The sequence below is a fragment of the Chiroxiphia lanceolata genome, chromosome 2 (assembly GCF_009829145.1).
Source record: "Chiroxiphia lanceolata isolate bChiLan1 chromosome 2, bChiLan1.pri, whole genome shotgun sequence".
In the NCBI taxonomy this organism is placed as follows: Eukaryota; Metazoa; Chordata; class Aves; order Passeriformes; family Pipridae; genus Chiroxiphia; species Chiroxiphia lanceolata.
In genome coordinates, this window is record NC_045638.1 from 55,061,331 (window position 1) to 55,083,935 (window position 22,605).

General features: G+C 41.6%; 1 protein-coding gene across 1 annotated transcript in view; it reads left to right on the plus strand.

Annotated features, from left to right (window-relative positions):
- Positions 1–9,042: 9,042 nt before the first annotated feature.
- FREM2 (FRAS1 related extracellular matrix 2) overlaps positions 9,043–22,605 on the plus strand; it is a 125,646-nt gene continuing 112,083 nt past the window's right edge. Inside the window, 2 exon segments of the mRNA XM_032680662.1 lie at positions 9,043–14,200; positions 18,298–18,387. Coding sequence (XP_032536553.1) covers positions 9,043–14,200; positions 18,298–18,387 — 5,248 coding nt within the window.

A 22,605-nucleotide genomic window follows, 5' to 3' on the forward strand; every position in this document is an offset into this window, starting at 1 on the left:
CATATTTTAGGGGAGATTTTTCAGTAGATATCATATACATATGCTTTTGCTTCCATTGTTTTACAGTATTCTGGACTGGCTGGTTTCAGATTTGAGAAAGAAACATATTTGCTTCTCAGCTGAAAACTTCACGACTGAGATGTCCTGGTGTAGTCACGGAAAAAACAGATAAAGACGAAAATTCTCAGATAGTTACAGAATTGAAAAATACAAGTGAAAGTGATAGAAGGAATTTAACTGCCACAATTCCACAATATTTCATTCAACAAAATAATGTAAACATTCTACAGCATTTAAATGGGTTGTGAACTAAAAATGACCGCTCAGGGCAACATTGTGTTTTGTTCATTGCTGATCTCTTATCAGTTTACAGTAAGGGGCAGAAAAGCAAATCTAAACCTGGACGTACTATGGAGGATGACACATTACAGTGACTAAGTTTGTTATGTAAATGAATGGCCTGGAATACTGCATGCAGAAATGATGATTTGCTTTGTGAGGATTTTGGTTAATTCAAATGATTCCACAGATGAGAGACTCTGAGGAGGGAGAATTCTCCTGTGGACATATATGATGTGTTTAGCACTCATTTGGACCTTCAGTGTAGAATTTATTCCATAATGGGCTCTGAATAGATAGTCAAAAAAAAGAAAAAAAAAAAAGTGGTTTCTTAAGGCCTGTGAGCATCTACTGAAGGCCAAGGGTTTAAACAGAAATGGGGAAATCTCCCATGTCTGGAAATGGTGCAAAGATACAAAGGTGCTCATTTGGGTGCAGAGTAATCACAGGTTGTACGTCTAGCAGACATCCCCCATAAAGGACCCAGCACTGTTTACAGACATACAGTGAGTACAGGTAGCCTGATTGTGACACATCTCAAAAACATCTGTGAACTGCGGATCTAGCATGTATACCAACCTCATAGACCTCACCTTCTGGCTGAGAGTCTTTCAAATAAAGATGCCAATTTTATTTCCTTGAATACAGCTGGAAACAGCCTAAATACTAAGCTTATCTGTCTGCAAATACTTATTTAGCTAAGGCAGTCGGCAATGTTGTTGTGTAGCCCCTGAAGGAGATCTTGATTTAACTGCTCAGCTGCAGATTTACATGCTGTAGCAAGAGTAAATTTTATGGTAGGTCATATAGTGGCCTCTGACCCCATCCCTCACTATTTGGTGAGTATATGTTTGTTAGTTGAGCTGTTGATGGTAAATAGGATTTTTAGAAGAAGAAATTTTATAGCTAACTGCTTTTAAAATGGGGAAGGTAGCTGCACATGTTGCATGTTCAGTCATTAACCAGGTCCAGAAACTCTTACTGCAAAATACTATTTGTTCTATTTTGTGCCTGTTTGGCCAAATATATTCCCATTGGACGTGTCAGGGATTAATTTCGTTTTCTGAGTTATGTTATACAGAGACATAACAATAGTGGAAAATGTTTTGAAACTACTGGTCAACTATTTTTACTTTCTTGCAAACAAGCTGCTCAGAAATCTCAGCAGTCTCAGCACCAGCCTTTGAACATGCTGCAACACCTTTTGCCTTTGGATTCCATTCCATATCAGAGCACTAAAGAGAGCTGCATCACATGAAAGCCTGAGGACGCTTAAGAAAAGATTTAGCTTCTTCAGGAACATGAGTACATGTGAAGTGGCAGAACTTCTGGAAGAGCATTTAAAAATAGAAGTCCTGGAGGCAGTAGGCTCGGAGCTTTTGAATCTCTCATAACCTGGAGTGGCATTTATCACATTTAATTTTGTAAGTTTAGGAATCAAGCACCTAGTCTAAGCCAGGAATGTAAGCTTTCCCAGAGCAGAAATGGAAGGACATGAGCACTTCTCAAACATCTTTCACAGGGTGAGATGCCTCTAACCCCACCTCCCTTCACTGTTTAGCAGAGGAGTCTCTCCATGGCGTGCTGTATGTCTGACAGCTGACAAAATTTCTTAATTTCTAATATCAATACAGCAATAAATGATTCAAATTGCCTTCTACGGGGGCTGATAGACCCTACTCTAACATACTGTCAGTGGAGGAAGTAAGGTGCAAGGTCTAAGTCAGACACCAAAAATAATTGGCCTGAATGCAGTCTTCTTATGTCCAAAGGAGAGAGGAATGACAAAGAACACTGGTTTGATATGAGTTTATTGAAGGTATATTTGAAAGACTCTCTCTTTACTACAATGCCATAAACTCATTTTACTACAAAATTTACGTTAAAAAGGGGAATGGATCAAAGAACCATTTAGCTTAGGCAGTAGTATTCTACCTCTCACATTCCACACATACATATTGAGATGGGAAATCTGAAACTCCTTTGCTCAAGTTTTTGGTTTTTTTTGGGGTTCTGTTTAAGGGCAGCCTGTTGCATATCCCAGCTCTGTGATGTGTGTATGGTGCAAGTTGTACCTTGGCATTGCTGCAAGTATCCTTCTCCAAACACAAATCCTAGCTGTTCTCTGACTTCCAGTTAATGCCTCTCTCACTTGAAAGATGAAGTTAGGCACTAAATTCTTATCCAAACCTTTGAAGATCTACCCTCTAAAATGCAAGGTAACCTGAAATTTGGATTCTTACTTGCTAACTGCTGGTTTTATCTGTGATGAACACCTGCAATACTAGCAAGGTAAAATCAGTTTGATCCAGAGGTTTTATAGTTATTGCTCCAGAATAGTTCCTATTTCATAGTATGATAATTGATAATTGATCATTCACTTGAAAGTGAATAAAATTCTGGAGAATTCGTTTGAAACAAGCTTACAGGAATGCTTGGAAATCAATCTGCAATGCTACAAAAATGCTTAATTTTAATAGTTATGCAGATGAACAGACATCTACATCCATACGATGTGCATATAAATAAAATCCTCATCTATCATATTTTAAGCTTACTGTGATTCTTACCTTGGCAAAACTCACTGAAGACAATCAGATGTCTGTTTGAGTGGAAGTCCCAGTATCAGACCCAAAAGGTTAATATGTCTGTGTGTTTACACCAGTTGTGTATAAAATGGGAGCAAAGTTAACACTGGCTGACTTACGGAAATCTCTACGGAGAAAGGAAACATAGTAAGTGGTTGACATCACTACCTGAATATGAAAAGGGAGGAGGGATACTGGTGTTTGTCCATTTCACAATCTTAAGGCTTAGTTCTCATTTACTTTCTAGCCTGTGGCTGTGTAACATAAAGGGAAGTAGTTTACAGTCACAGGAAAATGTGTATTTGGCAGTGACACTGTTTGAATTATAACATGATGAAACTGCCTGTGTGGGGTGGTTTTGTTATGACAACTGAAGCTGCAAAGATTAGGTAAAATTTCTCTTACAAAGCAGTAAAGAAAAAATTACAGTGAAGGAAATTTTAAGTGATTAAACCTCAGTTTCTGCAGCCTTTGATATGCAATTTTAATAGTTATCCAAGGTCAATGCAGAGATGGCAGGATCATTCTTCAAAAGAATTTTGTTTCATTTTAGGACACATACCATAGCACCCTGAATTATTAAAAGCATTCAGTTTGGGGGTATATGACAGCTTGTTTAACTGAAGTTCTGGACCTAGTTTAACAGTCTTTGTTGTGGAACATCACTGTGTACTATATAAAATGTGCAGTATGTCATGTTTATAGTATAGGTGTGCATAAGAAATATTTAGTTGATAGAAAAGAGTTCTATTAATAGGCACAAATCAACATCTTGGCTCAGATAAAATAATTCTAAATATTATTACTAAATATAATCCTCTGTCAGGTGCAGAATTAGTGCACTGTTTTCATCAATTAATTCACCCATAGACAAATATATGTCCTTCCATAAGGCCAGCAGACATTCAAAACATGAGAAAGATAGTAACATATATCTAGACACTGCTGCAATTTTTTTGAGAAAAACAATATCATGCTCATGTTAGAAAAGTCTCTTGACCACTGAGATCACTCCTCCAGAGAAAAATGGATTGACTCTTTGAACAAACTACTTTAACACAATGTGAGTACTTGGTACAACACAGTGCCTCCTCACTACAGATCGTTCAGGTAAACATGAAACATACAGAAAACGATTAACCATCATAACCCATGATGGAGGAAGATCATCTTGTGAATAAAATTTCAGCATGCAAGGCTTCACTCCACAGGAACTGCCCAACTTCTCTCGCATATCATAAGAAAATTAATTATGGGCAAATATTCTTAATTGGCTATTTCTTTGGCAGACCAAGAGATAAGATAGGGTTATGTGGTCAAAGGCTTTTCTATTTTTTTCATAGTAATTTTTGTTAAACCCATTAAAAAGTATCACTTTTATGTACAAGGCTTCCTTTGCTTATTTAAGGGTGTAACTCTAAAATCATAATAGTCAGGACACTGCCACTACCAGTCAAAGATACAAAGTCGTAGTCAGTAGAGGAATGGACTATTCCGAAAAGTTTCACCTCAATCTCTTCTAATATCTGTGCTAGAATGAAATGAATTTGAACTCCTATCTTTTAAACCCAGAGACCTTAATACAGAAATCAAACGTGAACTCATAAACCACCCTATGAAAACTAGAATTTTATTCTCTCTCACTTTCTATTCACTCAAAAACATTGCACCATCAGCAGAGTGACTTTAGCACCAAGTGACCCCAGCTCTTTCAGCCATTAATGTTTTCCACAGGTTACACTAATAAAATGCCTGTATTGCAATTGTCAAAATGCACAAGGCACAACTTTACTGTTAGGCCATAATTTGTCCTTTCTGAACTGAATTCTAACACTTTCTGAAAGCATTAGAACAAGGAGAGGCAGGAAGGGAAATAAATCTCTGTTGCAATTTTTTTTTATAACATCCATGCGTTATCAGAAAAAAGCCCCAAAACCAAACAACAAAACAATGTTGCACATATCCTAACAAGAATATATGTATTTATATGGCATTTGTGGGACAGGAGGAGTTAAATAACTTGGCCTGGATTTGATCTCTCATTCACTAAGTAGTTTCCATTCTGTCTAATTTTTCAAATAAAGTGGTGTCAGGAATATTTCCCTACTCAGTTCATTAATAAACTATCATTATTAAACATTAATAGACATTTGACTGTACTAATTTTCAGTGATCAGTAATGAAAACATGGCAATATAAATAGTATTGACAGAGTTTAAAGTTTAAAAGAATAAAATAAATAAATAGGCACTTCAGACAAATGTATAAACATGGAAGATTTGGCTGTGCTAATCTCCACCAGCTATTAAGCATTTATCTCTAAGTAATAAATGTCTTACCAATAATTCCTTGTTAATACATAATTCCACATATAATTATAATTTGCATAAATATAGTGTAACACAATACATACCACAAAAACATGTATCTATTCTGGATTGCATGTTGAGATTAAACCACCTTGGTCAGTGGTGACAGTATTTGGCCAGCTCCTATCAACAAGATTTCCAACCACTCACCAGTTTTATTCAAGAGAAATTTGAGAGAGACCCTAGGTCTTCAGGTCTTTAAATATTTTTTGAAAACAGCTGTGTTCTTATAGTGTCTTTTTTGTTGCCTTCATTAAACATCATAGAACATGCACGTGTCAGTGTACATTTAAAAATAATGTTATAAATTCCATAATCACAATGAATAAATTTCAGAGTCCAAACACAAGACATAAACCATAAGTAAGGAAGCTTGATGGAATAACTTAACCTAGTAAATTACCAAGTCTTTCCCCATTGTTAATAGGAGATCAAGAAGTTGTATTTTGGCTTTGAAACAAAAAGAGTGAGAATGATCAAAAGGTAGAGGAGAAAAAAAATGTAAAGAAAAACACATTGCTTCTAAAGTGGGAAGGAGCTTGAAAAAAGTTGACTTGAAAAGTAGGTTTTCAAAGAGCCAAAGCTGAAATAAAAATAGCACTAGAGACATGGAGGGTGGGTAAGGCACCAGTGCCAGGCAGGTAAAGAAAAATACTGGAGCAGCAACAAAAGAAACATCTTAAGGTACTACAACAAAAGTCTAAGAACTTTAAAAACATGGAGAGTGATTTTGGATTGGGTTTTGGAGTGAATGTGGGCTAGGTCATGTGGTCACATTTACTGCAGGTACATGAAATGTACAAACCAGCACTCTATTCATCCCAGCATCAATCAAAACCAATTTTGGGAATAGACTGTGTAAGAGTTTCACTAATTAAGGAATAAAACCTTATCCTGACAGAAACCAGTTAAATTTCTTCCCACTACAAGGCAATAGGAAATAAATCTATGGATGCAAGATTTAGTGGGTCTGGACTTTTCATGAACATCTCTGCCTGCAAGGCAACAGATATTTGGACTGAAACAAGAATTTTTGTATCTTATGTTGTGCTGTGAAAATGAAGAAGAAATAAAGCAAGTCTTGCACTTTGTACTTGGACTGTGGCACAAGAGGTCACTGACTTGTTTGAAAAGACAGCAACTGCTAAAAGCAAAGAGGATTTCTGCTGGTTTTACATGGAAATTTACAACTTCATGACTGAGACAACAGAGGTCAAAGAACCAAACTCTGTGTCTGCTGAAAATAAGAAATTTCTGTATTAGAGATGGGTCGATGTCCTCCCTTTAATACTTTTTAATTTTTTTTTTCAGAAAGCAGCTAAATAGCTCAAAAATTTAACTGTTGGATTGCCCTTCGCCATTCACTTTCAACACAGATATTTCAAAAGCTATTCTTTCATCCACCATATTTCTCTAACTCTCTTTACTGATTGAAAAGAGATGTCTCACATATGGTCTCTTCAAAAACATCACAACAAATATTGCAGAGATTTCTGTTACAAACATAGTTCAAAACATACCATCATTAAAGAGAAAATATTTTGAAAGTACACGCCTAGTTGCTATACTTCACAGTCTAGGAGTACTAAAAACTGGGAAAAAAGAGCACTTTTCATTTGATATTTTTGGTTTTTTTCTTCTGCTAGAACAACAAATAAAAAAGCTAGATACTATTTGTAAGTGATTTATTACCCTTTCTAACTAATTCTCTCTCCACACAATATAGGCACATATATGTAGTTTGGGTGGCAAACTCTGCGAAAGGGAGTTTGGAAAATCTTTCTCCCTTGAAGTCAATAAATGTGAAGATTTCTACTGGATGTTGGTTCTGTAAAACTTCATTTTGCTGTAGTAAATTTGGAAATACAGCAATAAGTTAATAATTTAGATTAATAATTTAAACTCTTCATGACCATGCAGGCAGACAGCCCTGATGCTACCTCAAGTCGCATGTTCTGGGTCATTTGATTTTGGTTGTTTGGTGATTGTTGGTTTTTTTAAACTTGTTTGTTTGTTTTAAAACAGAGCTCAGGACTTGACAGTAGACCATTATACCTTGGCACTTCCAGTTATTCCACCCTGCATATTGTAATCCCCGACAAAAAGAGATACTAACACTATATTTGTGAAACTATGGGATCCTTGGTCCTGGGACTCAACTTTTTGTACTGAAATATCTTCCTTTGAGGCTAAGAAATAAGACATTAACTTGCTGAAATCCAGGATGAATGCCTCATAAGGGTAGAGAAACAGTATTAATGTCACTCAAGTTGCTAGCAGTGTCCAAATCCAGAATTCTGTATACATTTATTTAACTAAATAGCTTTTGGCAGTATTACACAAGAATGTAAATAATTGAATACAAAGTATCTCACAAATTACAATAATCCAGTTTTGTAGGACTGGGTGTAGATGTCCACTGATGTCCCCCTACCCAAGCTAAATTATTTCTTCGAAAGAATACTTAAATGTAAGTGTGGCTGACCTTGCCCACGCTTGCAAAATTCAAATTCCAAATTCAAGTTTTCCATAGAGATAACAATATCACATGCCACAATGTTGGTCCATCACTGAAGGATAACCTAAAAGACTATTTTAAAAGAAGGCATCACAAATTTACTCAAGTAATTTCTAAATAGTCTTGGGTTGTCTATGAATCTGTCTCTTTGTAGTATTTTTTGCTTTTCTATTATTCGAAACCTTTTTTTTAAAAACAGGCATGTCATCAACATGAAAGAATTCTAGATGCTGTGCAAAACGATAAATCAAAACTCAGAACATGCTATCAGGAATTTTAAAAGGCAAGGAACCCCTGCAAGCCCAGGCTCTTACTAATGCGCTTTTAACTGCAGGCACAAGGTGGCAGATATACCGCGAAGCTTTAATTCACCCGCCGCTGTGACCAGTCACCTCCGAGGAGTGAAACTGGATATCAACTGAAGTGTTTTGCCCCGGGGATACTTATCCATTCCCTTCCCGGCGCACGGAGCGGCGGTGCGGCCGGGAAGGGCTCCACGCCGCCCCGGCGGCAGCCCCGGGCGCTTCCCCTCCTGCCGTGCACACCCCGTTTTCCCTCGGGCACCTTTCCCGCTGCCCCGTTATCCAGGCTCGGCTCCCGGGCAGCCCCGCTCCTGCCGCCGAGAAGAAGGGAAACCCCGAGTCCTTCCCGGCAGCGATGAGAGGACAGCCCGGTTCTAGTTGTGCCCCAAGCTCAGTGCAGGGGAGGGGGCGGTGGTGCCGCTCCCGCTGCTCCCGGGGCAGGCGGAGGTGCGCTCCTCCGGTGCGGGCCAGCAGCAACGCCCTCCCCCCGACACGAGGGCTCCGGGTGGGGGCCGCGGCGCCCTTCCTGTGGCGGCTGCCGGCAGGGTGATCCGTGCCCGCCGCCCCCCGGCTCCCGCACGGCCAGGATTCGGCGCTCCCGCCGCCTTGTGCTCCACAACCTGCCGGGCGGCCGCGGAAGGAGGGCGGGGAAGGCGCGTTCCTCCCCGTAACTTGCATGATTGACACGCAGCTCCGCCCAATCGCGCACGGCGGCCTCGCCCCCTGCGGGTGCCCATTGGCCGCCCGGAGGCGCAGGGCGGGGCTCGCTGGTTCGCGGGGCTCCCCTCCGGAGCGGGGGCGTCGCTCGCAGAGCGCGGCGTGAGCGCGGGGTGAGCGGGCTGGGCGGGCCGCGCCGGCGGCAGGACCGGCGCTACGATTTGGCCGCTGCCGGAGGCTCCCGGCGCTTCGCTCTGCCGGCAAGGACGATGCAAACTTTCCCCGCCGCGCCGCGGCGGCTGCTGGTCGGCTTGCTGCCGCCGCTGCTGCTGTTGGCCGGCTGCGCCTGGGCTGGGGCACCGGAGCCGCCGCCAGGGAGCAGCGCCGCGGTCTCCTCGCCGTGGTCACCGGAGGCGGCCCCCGTGGTGGTGGCCAACCGCGGGCTGCGGGTGCCCCTGGGCCGCTCCGCCTGGCTGGACCCCGCGCGGGACCTGGTGCTGCAGGTGCAGCCGGGTGACCGGTGCCACCTCACCGTGCTGGACGAGGACCCGCTGTGGCAGCGCCCGGGCCACCTGAGCCCCCGGCGCTTCCCCTGCGACTTCGGCGCCCGCGAGGTGCAGTACTCGCACCTGGGCGGCCGCAGCCCCGCGCGGGACCGCGTCCGCCTGCAGCTGCGCTACGACTCGCCGAGCCGCTCCCTGGTGCTGCCCCTGGTGCTGGAGGTGGAGGTGCTCTTCACCCAGCTGGAGATCGTCACCCGCAACCTGCCCCTCATTGTGGAGCGCCTGCGGGGCACCAGCAACCCGCTGGATGCCCGCAGCCTGGAGTTTGCCTTCGAGCCGGGCCGGCAGCGCTGCCGGGTGGGGCTGCTGCCGCTGCTGGCCGGGCTGCCCCGCTACGGAGAAATCCTCAACTACCCCCCGGCGGCCGTGAGCGCGGGCGGGGAGGCGGCGGGGGGCGTCCCGGTGCCTTCCTCGATGTGGGACTGCGAGGAGTTCCTGCGCCTGGGGCTGCGTTACCGGCACACGGCAGCCGGCGGGTCCCCGAATCGTGACCTGTTACCACTGGTGGCGGAGCTGCGGGAGGCGGCGGGCGGCGGGGCACTGCTGAAGCGCGAGTACTTCCAGGTGCTCGTGCGGATCCGGGCCGGGACTGAGAATGTGGCCCCCAAACCCAGCTTCTTGGCCATGCTAATGATGGAGGTGGACCAGTTTGTCCTCACGGCCCTTACACCTGACATGCTGTCAGCTGAGGATGCTGAGTCGCCACCAGACCTGCTGCTTTTCAACATCACCTCTCCCTTTGGCCCTGGCCAGGGCCACATGGTCAGTACAGATGACCGGAGCTTGCCCGTCACCTCCTTCAGCCAGCGGGACGTGAGGGAGCTGCGCATTGCCTACCAGCCGCCCATGGAGGACTCGGATCGAGAGCGGCTTTTTGAGCTCGAGCTGGAGGTATTGGACCCAGAGGGTGCCGCCTCAGAGCCCTTTGCCTTTGTGATTGTGGTGAAGCCAATGAACACCCTGGCACCCGTGGTGACCCGCAACACTGGCCTTGTGCTCTATGAGGGTCAGTCGCGGCCTCTCTCAGGCCCAGGTCCCAGCCCTAACCTGGTGATCAGTGATGAGGATGACCTTGAGCAGGTGCAGGTGAGCGTGGTGGCAGGGCTGAGGCATGGCCACCTCACTCTCCTGAAGGACACACCAGGATCTGCTGCCCCCCGTAAACATTTCACCGTGGCTGAGCTGGCAGCAGGCTGGGTCATTTACCAGCATGATGGCAGTGAGTCTCCACTCAGTGACAACCTGGTGCTGCGGTTGGAAGACGGTGCCTCTCGCCATCGCGTTGAGTTCCTTTTCCCCATTACCCTGGTGCCCATTGATGACCAGCCACCCCTACTTAATGCTAACACCGGGCTTGCCATGGCTGAGGGTGAAACAGTGCCCATCACCACCCGTGCTCTTAGTGCTACTGACATTGACTCGCAGGATGCCATCCTGCTCTTCATAGTGGAATCTGGCCCAACTGCTGGGCAGCTCCTACTTCGTCAAGCACAACCACCTCCTGGCTGGGAAGAGGAGGAAGAAGATGAGGGCTTTTCTTGGAGGAGAATACCAGCTTTAGCAGGGAGCTCCCTCATCTATGAAAAGCCAGTGAGAGAGTGGCTGCAACAGGACATTGTAGAAGGGCGTCTCTATTACCAACACTTTGGTGCTCACAGCCCTGGCCCTGGGGTTGTGTTGGACCAGTTTGTCTTTAGAGTCCAGGATGACAATGACCCACCCAACCGCTCAGGGCCACAGACTTTTGTGATCCGGGTACATCCTGTTGACAGGTTAGCCCCAGAACTGCATAGTAGCAGCAGCCTGCATTTAATAGTTGCAGAACAGCAGGTGACCCCCCTGCGGAGGAAGCACTTGTGTTACACAGATCAGGATTCAGGGGACCGTGAACTTCGCTACACAGTAACACAGCCCCCCACTGACACTGACACCAACCACCCTCCTGATGTACATGGAGTTCGCCTTGGATCCCTTGTACTGACTGAGGATCACTCTGTAGAAGTTACTCACTTCACCCAAGCCCAGATCAATCACCACAAGATCTCGTACCGCCCCCCACAGGAGGAGCTGGGGGTGGCTCCTCATTTGATTCAGTTTCAGTATCTAGTGCAAGACGCGGCTGGCAATGCAGCCAAAGGGACGTTCACCATCTACCTGCAGCCTGTGGATAACCAGCCTCCTGAAATCACTAATACTGGTTTCACTTTGCCTGAAGGAGGCAGCCATGTCCTTCGTCCAACTGAGCTGGATGCTAGTGACACGGACACAGAACTTGCCCATCTGAGATTTATCTTGACCCAGGTTCCTCGGTATGGCCAGTTGCAGCTTTCCGGGTACAGTCTGGTTCCAGGAGGTGTCTTTGGCCTGGAGGATATCAGACAAGGGAGGGTGGTGTATGTGCACAGTGGAGCTGAGACCAGCAGTGATACCTGCAGGCTTGATGTGAGTGATGGGGTTCATTTTGTGCCCATCACACTGAAAATGAATGTGCACCCAGTTGATGATGAGGTTCCTACACTTCGATTGCCCCCGGGCACTCTTGGTTCCTACCTAGATGTGCTGGAGAATGGTGCTGCTGAAATCACTGCTAACGTGATTCAAGGTACCGATGAGGATACAGATGACTTAATGTTAACCTTCATTGTAGAGGATCCTCCTCAGCATGGGAGCATCCTGGTTCAAGGAGTGCCTGCAGAGAGATTTTCCCAGAGAGATCTGCTGGATGGTGCTGTGGTATATGCGCACACTGGTGGCGAAATAGGCCTTCTGCCCAAGGAAGATGCCTTCAACCTTACCTTATCCGACCTGTCTGAGAAGTGGAGCGTCAGGGGCAATGTTGTTCAGGGAGTTTCAGTTGTGGTGACCATTCTTCCTGTCGACAGTCAAGCCCCAGAGATTTTTGTGGGGGAGCAGTTCAGGGTAACAGAAGGTGACAAACGGGTCATTACTTCTGCTTACCTCAGGGCTGAAGATGTGGATACTCCAAGTGATGATATACTCTGCACAATTGTTGCTCAGCCCACATCTGGATATGTAGAGAACATCTCTCCTGCCCCAGGGTCTGAAAAATCTAGGGCAGGTGTAGCTATAAGTGCTTTTACCTTGAAAGACCTCCGTCAAGGGCATATTTTTTATGTCCAAAGTATACATAAAGGTGTAGAGCCTGTCGAAGACAGATTTGCTTTCCGCTGTTCTGATGGCATTAACTTTTCCCAGAGGCAGTTTTTCCCCGTTGTTATTATGCCCATCAATGATGAAGAGCCTGAAATCTTTGTGCGAGAGTTTGTTGTGATGGAAGGCATGAGCCTGGTTATTGATACCCCTATCCTCAACGCAGTTGATGCAGATGTACCTGCTGATGAGTTAACGTTCACAATCACTAGCGTTCCCAGGCACGGCCACATTGTGAACCAGCTGGTCAATGGAACTGTCCTCGTGGAGAGCTTCACCTTGGATCAGATAACAGAGAGCTCCAACATACTCTATGAACATGATGACTCTGAGACAAAGGTGGACAGTTTTGAGGTGAAACTCACAGATGGTAAACATACTGTTAGGAAAACAGTATCCATCATGGTTATTCCTGTAGATGATGAGACACCCAGAATGGCCATCAATGATGGTTTGGAGATTGAAATAGGGGAAACTAGAACTATTAATAACAGAATATTGAAGGCTACTGATCTTGATTCTGAAGACAAAACCTTGACATATATTATAAGATATGGGCCGGGACAAGGCCTCTTGCAGAGAATAAAGCCTTCAGGTGGAGTTGAGAATATCACCCTGGGAATGAACTTCACCCAAGATGAAGTGGATAGAAACTTGATTCGATATATGCATTTTGGCCGACAAGGAGTTCGTGATCTTATCAAGTTTGATGTGACGGATGGAATAAATCCTCTCATTGACCGCTACTTTTATGTGACAATAGGTAGCATTGATATTGTCTTCCCAGATGTAATCAGCAAAGGAGTTTCTTTGAAGGAAGGAGGGAAGGTAACCCTTACTACTGATTTGCTCAGCACTAGTGACCTGAATAGTCCAGATGAGAACTTAGTTTTCACTATTACCAGAGCACCTGTTCGTGGTCATCTTGAATGCACAGATCAGCCTGGGGTACCCATCTCCACTTTTACTCAACTCCTGTTAGCAGGCAATAAAGTCTATTACATTCACACTTCAGAAGATGAGGTGAAAATGGACAGCTTTGAGTTTGAGGTGACTGATGGCTATAACCCTGTGTTTCGTACTTTCAGAATTTCCATAAGTGATGTGGACAATAAGAAACCTGTTGTCACAATCCATAATCTGGTAGTGAGTGAAAATGAATACAAACTGATAACCCCATTTGAACTGACTGCAGAAGACAGAGATACACCTGATGCATTGCTGAAATTTGTCATCACTCAAATACCAGTTCATGGTCAGATCATGTTCAATAACTCCAAACCAGTCACCACCTTCACTAAACAAGATCTAAATGAAAATCTAATCAGCTACAAACATGATGGCACAGAATCAGTTGAGGATAGTTTCTCTTTCACTGTTACTGATGGCACTCATACTGATTTCTATGTCTTCCCCAACACTGTGTTTGAAACAAGGAAGCCTCAGACTATGAAGATTCGAATAATGGCTGTGGACAACAGTGTGCCTCAGGTTGTAATAAATAAGGGTGCTCAGACTCTTCGTATCCTGGCCACAGGTCACATTGGGTTTCTGATTACCAACAAGGTGCTCAAAGTGGAAGACAGGGACAGTTTGCATGTTACTCTTAAGATCAGAATCACAGAGGGTCCACGCCACGGCTTCCTGATCCACCTAGGGAAAGGCAACCATAGCATCAGCCAGTTCACCCAAGGTATTACAATACTTCATGTTTTCATTTGTTCACTGGAAACATTCTTTTTCATTATAAACTCTATAATAATTGATGGGAGAAACTGTCCAACAGTGAGCTTATTTATCATGGCTTCTTTACTTTTTATGTCTGTTTATTATTTATTGCATCCTGACAGCTATAAACAGGAAATGGGGTCTGCTGGATAAACACTTCTTTGCTTTGAAGAGCTTGGTCCAGATAACTGTGATTCGGAGTTTCTATCAGTGATAGAATTTTTGATAGCAGAATTGGACTGCAGATCTTTATAGAGACAGTGCTTTCTTTAATCAGTTTTATTTACAAAATGCTATAGGAGTGGCCAAGCTATTATTAACTAATGGTCATACCATGGCTAGGGTATCAGTCACTATACAGTCTGAGTACACTCAGCTGTAAAAGCAAAATACTTTCCTAACCAATGGGGAAATAGTATATTATGAGTACAATTGTTGCCTTAATTACACAAATCCTAACCACAAAGTGTTTATGGTAATTTAAAAGGTAATGTAAATGTTTTAAAATTATGTCAGTGGTACTTACTTTTTACATGGAACTAAAATATTAGGTTTTATAAATAAGGCAAAACCCACATGTGTCATATGTTCTAAAATAAAGCCTCAACACAAGGCTGTGAAGTAATTTCAGTTGAAATGGGAGCATTAGCTATTCTCCAGAGAATTTTCCAGGTACTTCTCAAGCAGTTAAAGGCTGGTTAATTAACAATGAAATGAGGTTTTTTGCAGCCTTCTGCAGCTGTGGAATAAGCAGACAGCACAACAGCACGGAGGCTCAAAGTTACTCAGCCAGGCTGAGCTGTGTAGGTAGTAAGGCTTGAGATGAACATCTGCAGTTGGCTGTATTTCATACTGGTACATACCCATGTTACAGTCTTGGCTGTAGCAATGTACCAAATCTTTCAAACAGTTCTGATTAACTTTCAGATGGCTGGATTGTCCTAAATTTTGCAGTGTTAGTGCTGAAAAGAGGATGAGAAGGAATCAAACAATGTCCAAGAAGCTTTGGGAACCAGCACAGCTCCTTAAGTGTAAGGCTTCAGTAGTGAACTGTGAGTAATATTGAGAGTATTGCCAGAGTAAGTGAGAAACAGAAGAGAAAGGAAGTGAGCAAATAAACAGATTATCACTTTTTAAAGTGGGTTTCCTTTTACATTGAAGAATGTAGAATTATTATACAGGTGTTCCTTGAAAGCAGACCACTGCATAGCACAGTGATATCCCTTTTGTTTTTTTGGGGGGGAGGAGCACTTGGGAGAGGTATGTATTCCATTCTCTCTTGTGCCATGTGGCCAGGTGTACATTTGGCTGATGACTAAAATGAAGTTATTACTTGGCTTTGAATTGGCAGTCCAACCATGCGGCATGCTAACTGGTCTTCATGCAGGCTATCTTAATATCCTAGGGTTACCTAAGCTGGGTAAGAAGCATGCAGCCCTTAGGAAAAATTGGTTTTAAAGCTAGTGCGAATCCCCAGAAAGTGATGTAACTTCACAAGTTCCCTGAAAGTACTGGCACAAGCACTCTTAATTTGTGTTGGATTGAAGAATGTTTTTAAGAAATACCCATTTCTTGAACAATTTTGTCCTCTGACACCTGTAAGCAAATATCTCCTGAGCATCTGTGTTATTTCTGTGGTATCTTCTCAGCTTCCTGAATGCTTTTTATAATGGTTTGTATTTCATGAACCAAACATGAAAATGTCTTATGAAAGCACTTGAGGGAGAAGAGGTGCCTGTAAAGGCTGCATGGAAGGTAGAAATATCATCAAGCTTACCTAAGGGATCTTCTGAGGACAGGGAGACAGATCTTTCAGGAAATCATAGAATAATGTGGGAGCAAAAGTCATGGATTAAAGGGCACAATCTTTTCCTTTCCTTTCGTTTTTCCTCATATGCCCTGTTGTCTGTAGCTGCTTTGGGTATGAGAGAGGATGTGAGTGGCAGGGAAACAAAAATTCTTGACTGAACTTAGAATGCTGCAGTTTGGAGAAGTAATATGAAGCACAACTCTGTGTGTAGTTCAGTTGTCCCTCGCCTTGAGGCCCACTACCATTAACATGCGAACGTTTAACACTTTCAAATCCAGAGTAGTGAATTTATGCATCTTTCGTGCTTATGCTGTACTGAGACAAATAATTATCTAATGTTCAGGGCAGAAGTAAACAAGACCCTCTTTTGTCATATTCTTAATAATCCCTGTGTAAGTGCAGATTTTGCAACTGACTTTGGGAAGCCTCTGTATTGACTATTGGACCTGCTCTTATATACTTTATGTTTTGATTTTTCCCCTTTTTAGGCCTTTCATCCTGCCGTGGGCCACCTCTTTCAAAATGCTGAATAATTCGAGTTTCATATCAACATGTGTGGGTTCTTATGGGGTTGTAAAACTTGATCAGAGTCTTCCAATTTATGTTGGAAGGGACCTCTGGATGTCATTTAGTCCAACCCCTACTCCAAACTGGGACAACTTTGAAGTCAGATGAGACTGTTCAGGGTCTCATGCAGATAAATTTTGAAAGCTGCTCAGTAGTTTGTGAAGTCCATCCTAATACTCTACCACCTCACACTCCCATTTCTTGGATTTGGGCCTGTGGTTGTATGAATAGGCAGCCTGACCACACTAAGTAAGGTAACATTGATGAAACAAGATTCATTGTGTGCAAGTAGCATGAGCAGTCTGGTTTTTCAGATTGCCTGTAACTGAAAGAGAGGGAAGAGCAATTGTTTAGCACACAGCTTTCTGTCTTATGCTAGTGGAGATAATTATATTTTTGAAATAGAGAATTATGTTGTATATATTTCAGAATTATGTCAGAGAATTCCAATATAAAATTAATTTTTAGCAGTCACTGTAGTTACACAGAAATGAATTGCGCTTACAACTAGGCAAGTTTTGATATATGCTCAAGTGACCCTGAACATGTTCTTAATGAAGAGAAAACAGGTCATTCCTTTGCAATTATTCTGGCAAAATTAAGATATATGGATGACAAGTAGCTTTTTTTCTTATGAGTTGGTCCTGGTCTTGCAAACACTGGTTCAAGTATTTATCTTTATATATGCTGGAATGATGGATTTTGATAAGGCTACCCGCATGAGCAGAGCTGAGTACTTGTGTATTTGCAGGATGAAAGGTTTATTTGCTCCACTGGCATGAAGAGGTATTTGCATCCTCTTTACAGCCCCATGAATTTTTGATCTTTAACTTTCAAACATTTATGGAAGAGATTGTTCAGTTACGTATATTTGCTGATAGCGCTCTTGTTTGCCGTAGAAGATGTCTGGTTACTTCTGGAACTGAAGATTTTGTGAAGCTTTAACAAAAGTGGTTTTGGCTTCTTTTTACTCATGCATCCACCCTGACATCAGAAGAGAACTTGGGTGGTACTTGAGGTGCACTTAAACACCATTAATTTCTAACTCTTTTTTTGAAAAAGGTATCAGACATGAATTTTTTACCAAGAGCAGTCTTTCCAAGAAAGTGACAAAATTAGTTTTTTACGTGTTGTAGGTTTCTCATCAGTATTCAAGGAAACCAGAAAACACAATATTAATAAATATTTGTTTGACTTTTTCATACTTTATTGCAATTGATGATTCAAAATTGTACATCACATTTTTTTCTTACTGAAGTCTTGTCTATTGACTTTAATTGCATCTGTTTATTAAAACAATCAATCCCTATAAATGTCCTCTAAGTACTTTTTAGGTTGAAGAATGACAGAATCAATATTATAGTGGAGATACACTTCTGTTTAAGAAAAGAAACGACTAAAAATTTGAAGTAGTTCTGACTGTTGAGAAATTCCCCTTCAATTCTTTTTGTAAATACAGGTTAAAAGAAAGAGGGCACTGGAGAGGGGGAAGTAAAGAAAGGGAGAGTGAATGATATCTGTAAAATTTCAACACTCTTAATTGTGGAATTCCTCAGTTCTGCTGGAGAACCTCAACCTCTCTCTTGTTGAAGCTAAACTATTTAATACATGTCAAGTTTTTCTATAAAAAGAGTTTTCTACCTTCAGCATTTTAAATAAAATCTATTTTTCCTGACTCTTTCCAGCTGATATAGACGATATGAAGATATGCTATGTTTTACGAGGGGGTGACAATGCCACCAGTGACATTTTTCATTTCATCGTTGAAGATGGTGGTGAGTACTCCTAAGATCTGTGGTTTTGTTGTTTTTTTTAAAGACAAAGAGTTTAAGTATTTTTTGGGAGTTGAAGAACACTGAATTTAATTGAAGGAAGTCTATGTAACCTCCTGGAATATGATTTTTGTTATGCCTTTCCTGTATTTTGAACTATTTCTGGTGATTAAAAAGAGAGGAGTTGATGAAATGGTAATTGCATCTATTGAAAAAAACCTCAACTGACTCTAGCAAGAAAGTGAAATTCTGTAAGTCTACTTAGATACCAGGGCTTTCTGTAGTTTTACTTTAGTATTCCCTGTCCAGGCTCTTTACACATAAATTCTCCTAAGTCTTTATCTTGAGAAACTTTCTAAATTTTGGGTTGTTGTTATTGTTGTTTACCTTTTTAAAGGTTTTAGCTATAAGACTATTCCTATGAAAACCTTAATGTACCTGTTGTGTAGAGTTCAAGTCTTTATTCTACCTACTTAACAAAATCCTCAATGGCTTGTCACAGATTTTCGTCAGGGGACTGATGTGAATTCTCCTGACCAATATTGTTTTGTGGGATTGTGGCAGATGCAAAAGGAAATATAAAAGTGAGAATACTGGCATGTACTCATTTGAGAAAAAAATATGTAGATTGTTTGTTTGTTTGTTTTTAAAGCAAAAAGAACAGTTTAAAGGGTAAACCAAATACATTAACAGGCTTTTTTCCATCCAAAGTCTGTACTTGAGGTGGATAATCCTAAGTATAGATATTCCTGTGTGTGGTAACAAGTGGCTAGATTATGTTACTTTAATACTTTCTTAATATGTGATACATAGCTTTATGAGGAATTGATAGTGAATTTTATTAGTTAATTTAATAATATACTTCTTAGAAAAAAAAGCTTCTAATTAGCTTATTGTCAGCCTGCGTTACTCAGCTTGTGTTACTGCTTCACAAGAAGCACAGCCAATTAGGGGTTTTAAGATCAGTGAACAGGGATTTGTCCTGTCTGTCACAGATTGAACAGTTTTGTCACCAACTGGGATATTGAAGCATGTTCACCTCTCCATTGTGCTGGACAAGCATAGAAGAGACAGTATATTCCTCTAGAGACTTTTGAAAATGTCTTTGCAAATCTTTGCGACATCAGAGACCAAGTAGTGAGATAAGAGTTTGTAACACTTGACTTATTTTCCATAAATGTTTTCATTTATCTGAGATATAGATTAGAGAAATTTAAAGCTAAGTAAAGATAATGGAACATGGGATGCTATATTTTCATAGTGTTAACCATCACTTTCTTAGGACAAATGTCACCACACAGTGACACTGTTCATGATTTTTAAGTTGTTCTTCTGGTAGGTGAACAAATACTCATGAACCTTGAGATCTTTTGAGGTTTCATGTGATGGGACTAATTAAAGCTGAAGACAGTTTGCTCTCAAGAGGCTGTTTAACATCAGTTCTTAAAACTGAGTTGCCCCTTGACAACCCAACATTTGTGGGACTTTCCTCCATTCTATTTAACACTTCATAGTGGCAAATATGTAGTTAAAGCAAATCGCACTTAATATATTCCAACTCTATACCAAGAATTTTTCTTTCATTGAAAAGCTTACCTGCCACATCTGCTTCTATTTAGCAGACCTGTAACAGCCTGTCAATTGTAACACAATGCTGTTTTTCATAATACAGAGAATCATTATGATAACAAGATGCTTGCTGATTTTTTAGAGCCTTTGGAACTTGCAGTGTTACTGTCTTACAGTCTACTTAGGTAGATGGTAAGATGGTCTTTTCTTTCCTGAGGCCGTTCGTTGACACTGAAAAATGAGCTGTGTTGCATTTCAGAGTATTTCCGATTTTCTGCTAACTGAAGATGGTAAAGCTGCATTTAAAATTGATGAAGTTGTTAACAAAACATTAGTAGTTGTCTGTCTGAAATAACTCAAATTTCTTAACAGTGTCTTTAGAATCTGTAACAGGTGAAAAATATAGCAATTTAATCCAGCTATATTCCCACCCTCATAAAGACATCAAAGCCAGTGTTTTGCAGTTCAAGTATGTTTTGGCAGACTTTCAGTGGTACCAAGACTATTGTTTAGTTTTTTGATTTTAAGCCAGATCATACTAAGAGACTACACACAAGAGCTGAGTGAAAGATGCAGCACAGGTGATCAACACTTACTGTAGAAAGGCACACTTCAGACTTTTGTCTCCTATACCAGGAATTTTGCAGTAGTAACAGGTTTGTGCTACCATACAATGCCTAATACTATAAATTAAATAAGTGGGACTTCACTTAAGCTGAATCGTGTGACAGTCTATAAGTGATCCAGTTCAAATCAAGAAGGATTTCAAAAAGTGATTCAATGAATGAATATGTGTTCATGTAATTCAGCTAATGCTATTTCAAATAAGTAAAAAGCCCTAAAATAAGACACATATTGTGCTCCAGGTATTTTATGTCTTCCGCTGCTTTCATGCCTCAGTGAGAGAAACATACAATGCCAATTTCTGATCTCTTCACATGACATGCCTCAGAAAGTTGATTTTGCCCCATACCTATAGTGTTGCCTGCAAAATACTTTTCTACATGTCTTGCAATATATTTGTTCATGGTCTGTGAACTGCAATTAGGAGAAAAAGAGCATGACTTTTCCTATCTCCATCTTTTGATTGTTGATCTGCCCTACTCATCGTACCATGACTTAAAAAAACAAATGGAGAAGGCTTTTTGTGAGTCTCTTAAATGATGATAGTCTTGATTGTGGCCTGAGTCTGTTATCTCAGGCAATTGCCTGGAGAACAAGTACAAAGAGTCATCAAACTGCTCTGGTATGAACTTTGTTGTGGATCTGGAATTTTGTTTATTGTCTAACATGTGGTAGCATTTCTGGTGAGCAAGTTAGGGTAACAGCAGACCAGGTGGGTAAGTGAGGTGAAAAGAGCCAAGCCAGCACTCTACCAGCTCTTGGCCCCTTGCCTGCTCCATTTCTCACAGTGGGAGTGAGTGCCATCCTGCATACCAAATCATGACCTAGAATCTGAAAGCATGAAATAGGGTACCAGTACAAGGTTGGTTGCTTAGTGGCCAGAGGAGAAAACTGCAGTATAGACAAATGAAGACTAGCTCAGGCATTATGGCTGTCTCATGATAAACTTTCTGATTATAACTAAAGAGGACAGAAACGGGATCAATATGAAGAGAAAGGAAGGCCACTTAAAGGAAAGAAAACCTTCAGGACTGTAATTCACAAGTGAGAGCATAGGCCTTCTGTATTCAAATCAAAATTAGAGGTTTCACCAGAAAGAACTGGTTGAGTTTTAAAGCTCTGAAAGAGTCCTATGGTCAGCATCAATTACTGCAAATGTATGGCTGTAAGGCTTTTGTGGCTTTAAATGGCATTTCTTATAAGAGTAATTAGAAAGTAGAATAAATTGAACACGATTTGGCTATTTATTAGCACAAAAGTTCTTTAAAGGTAGAAAGTGTTTTTATTCTTCATATATAGGGATTTAGCTGAGGATAAATGATGATCTACTGTTAAGTGTGTGAACCCATGCATTTCTGTTATACTGAGAACAAGAAGACAGTGGAGTATATCGGCTGCTCCTGAGTTAGCTGTGTGATGTTTTGAAAGAAACTAGTTGATATTAACAATTTACTTTCCACTTTGTTTTAAATTTTGGCCTTAAAATAAGTATATGTACACCTGTTGATACTGAAAACGTGTTTCCTGAAAAAGTGTTATGAGTCCATTTTAGCAAAACCATGGAGAAAGTATGAAATTTTGTTTTTCACAAAGGTTGTGAAATAGTCTCAGTTGAATCACTTTCCTCAAGAGTGGTCTCTACATTCCATTAAGAAGGTGGAGAAAAAACTCTTCTTAGCAAGACCAAACATGTGACAATGATGAATCCTGATGTTTACATTATTAAATTCTTAATTCAATAATTAATAAAGAAATGAATGCTACCAGAAGGCAGGGAAAGCAGGATTTTTTCCCCATGGGAAGGTAAAAAAATGCAAATCCAGACTCATAGTTGAACTCCTGGACATATTTCTGGTATGTAAGTTGGTACATTATTGAAAGACTCACTAGATTGAAGAAAATATCCAGTTGAAAATCCTTGAGCCTTTAGTGAAAAACAAACTCATATAGTAAATTATATCTGATAATTTTAATGGAAGGTGCAGTGTCTGCAGCAAGTCTGGAAGCTCGAGAAAATTGTGTATGTAT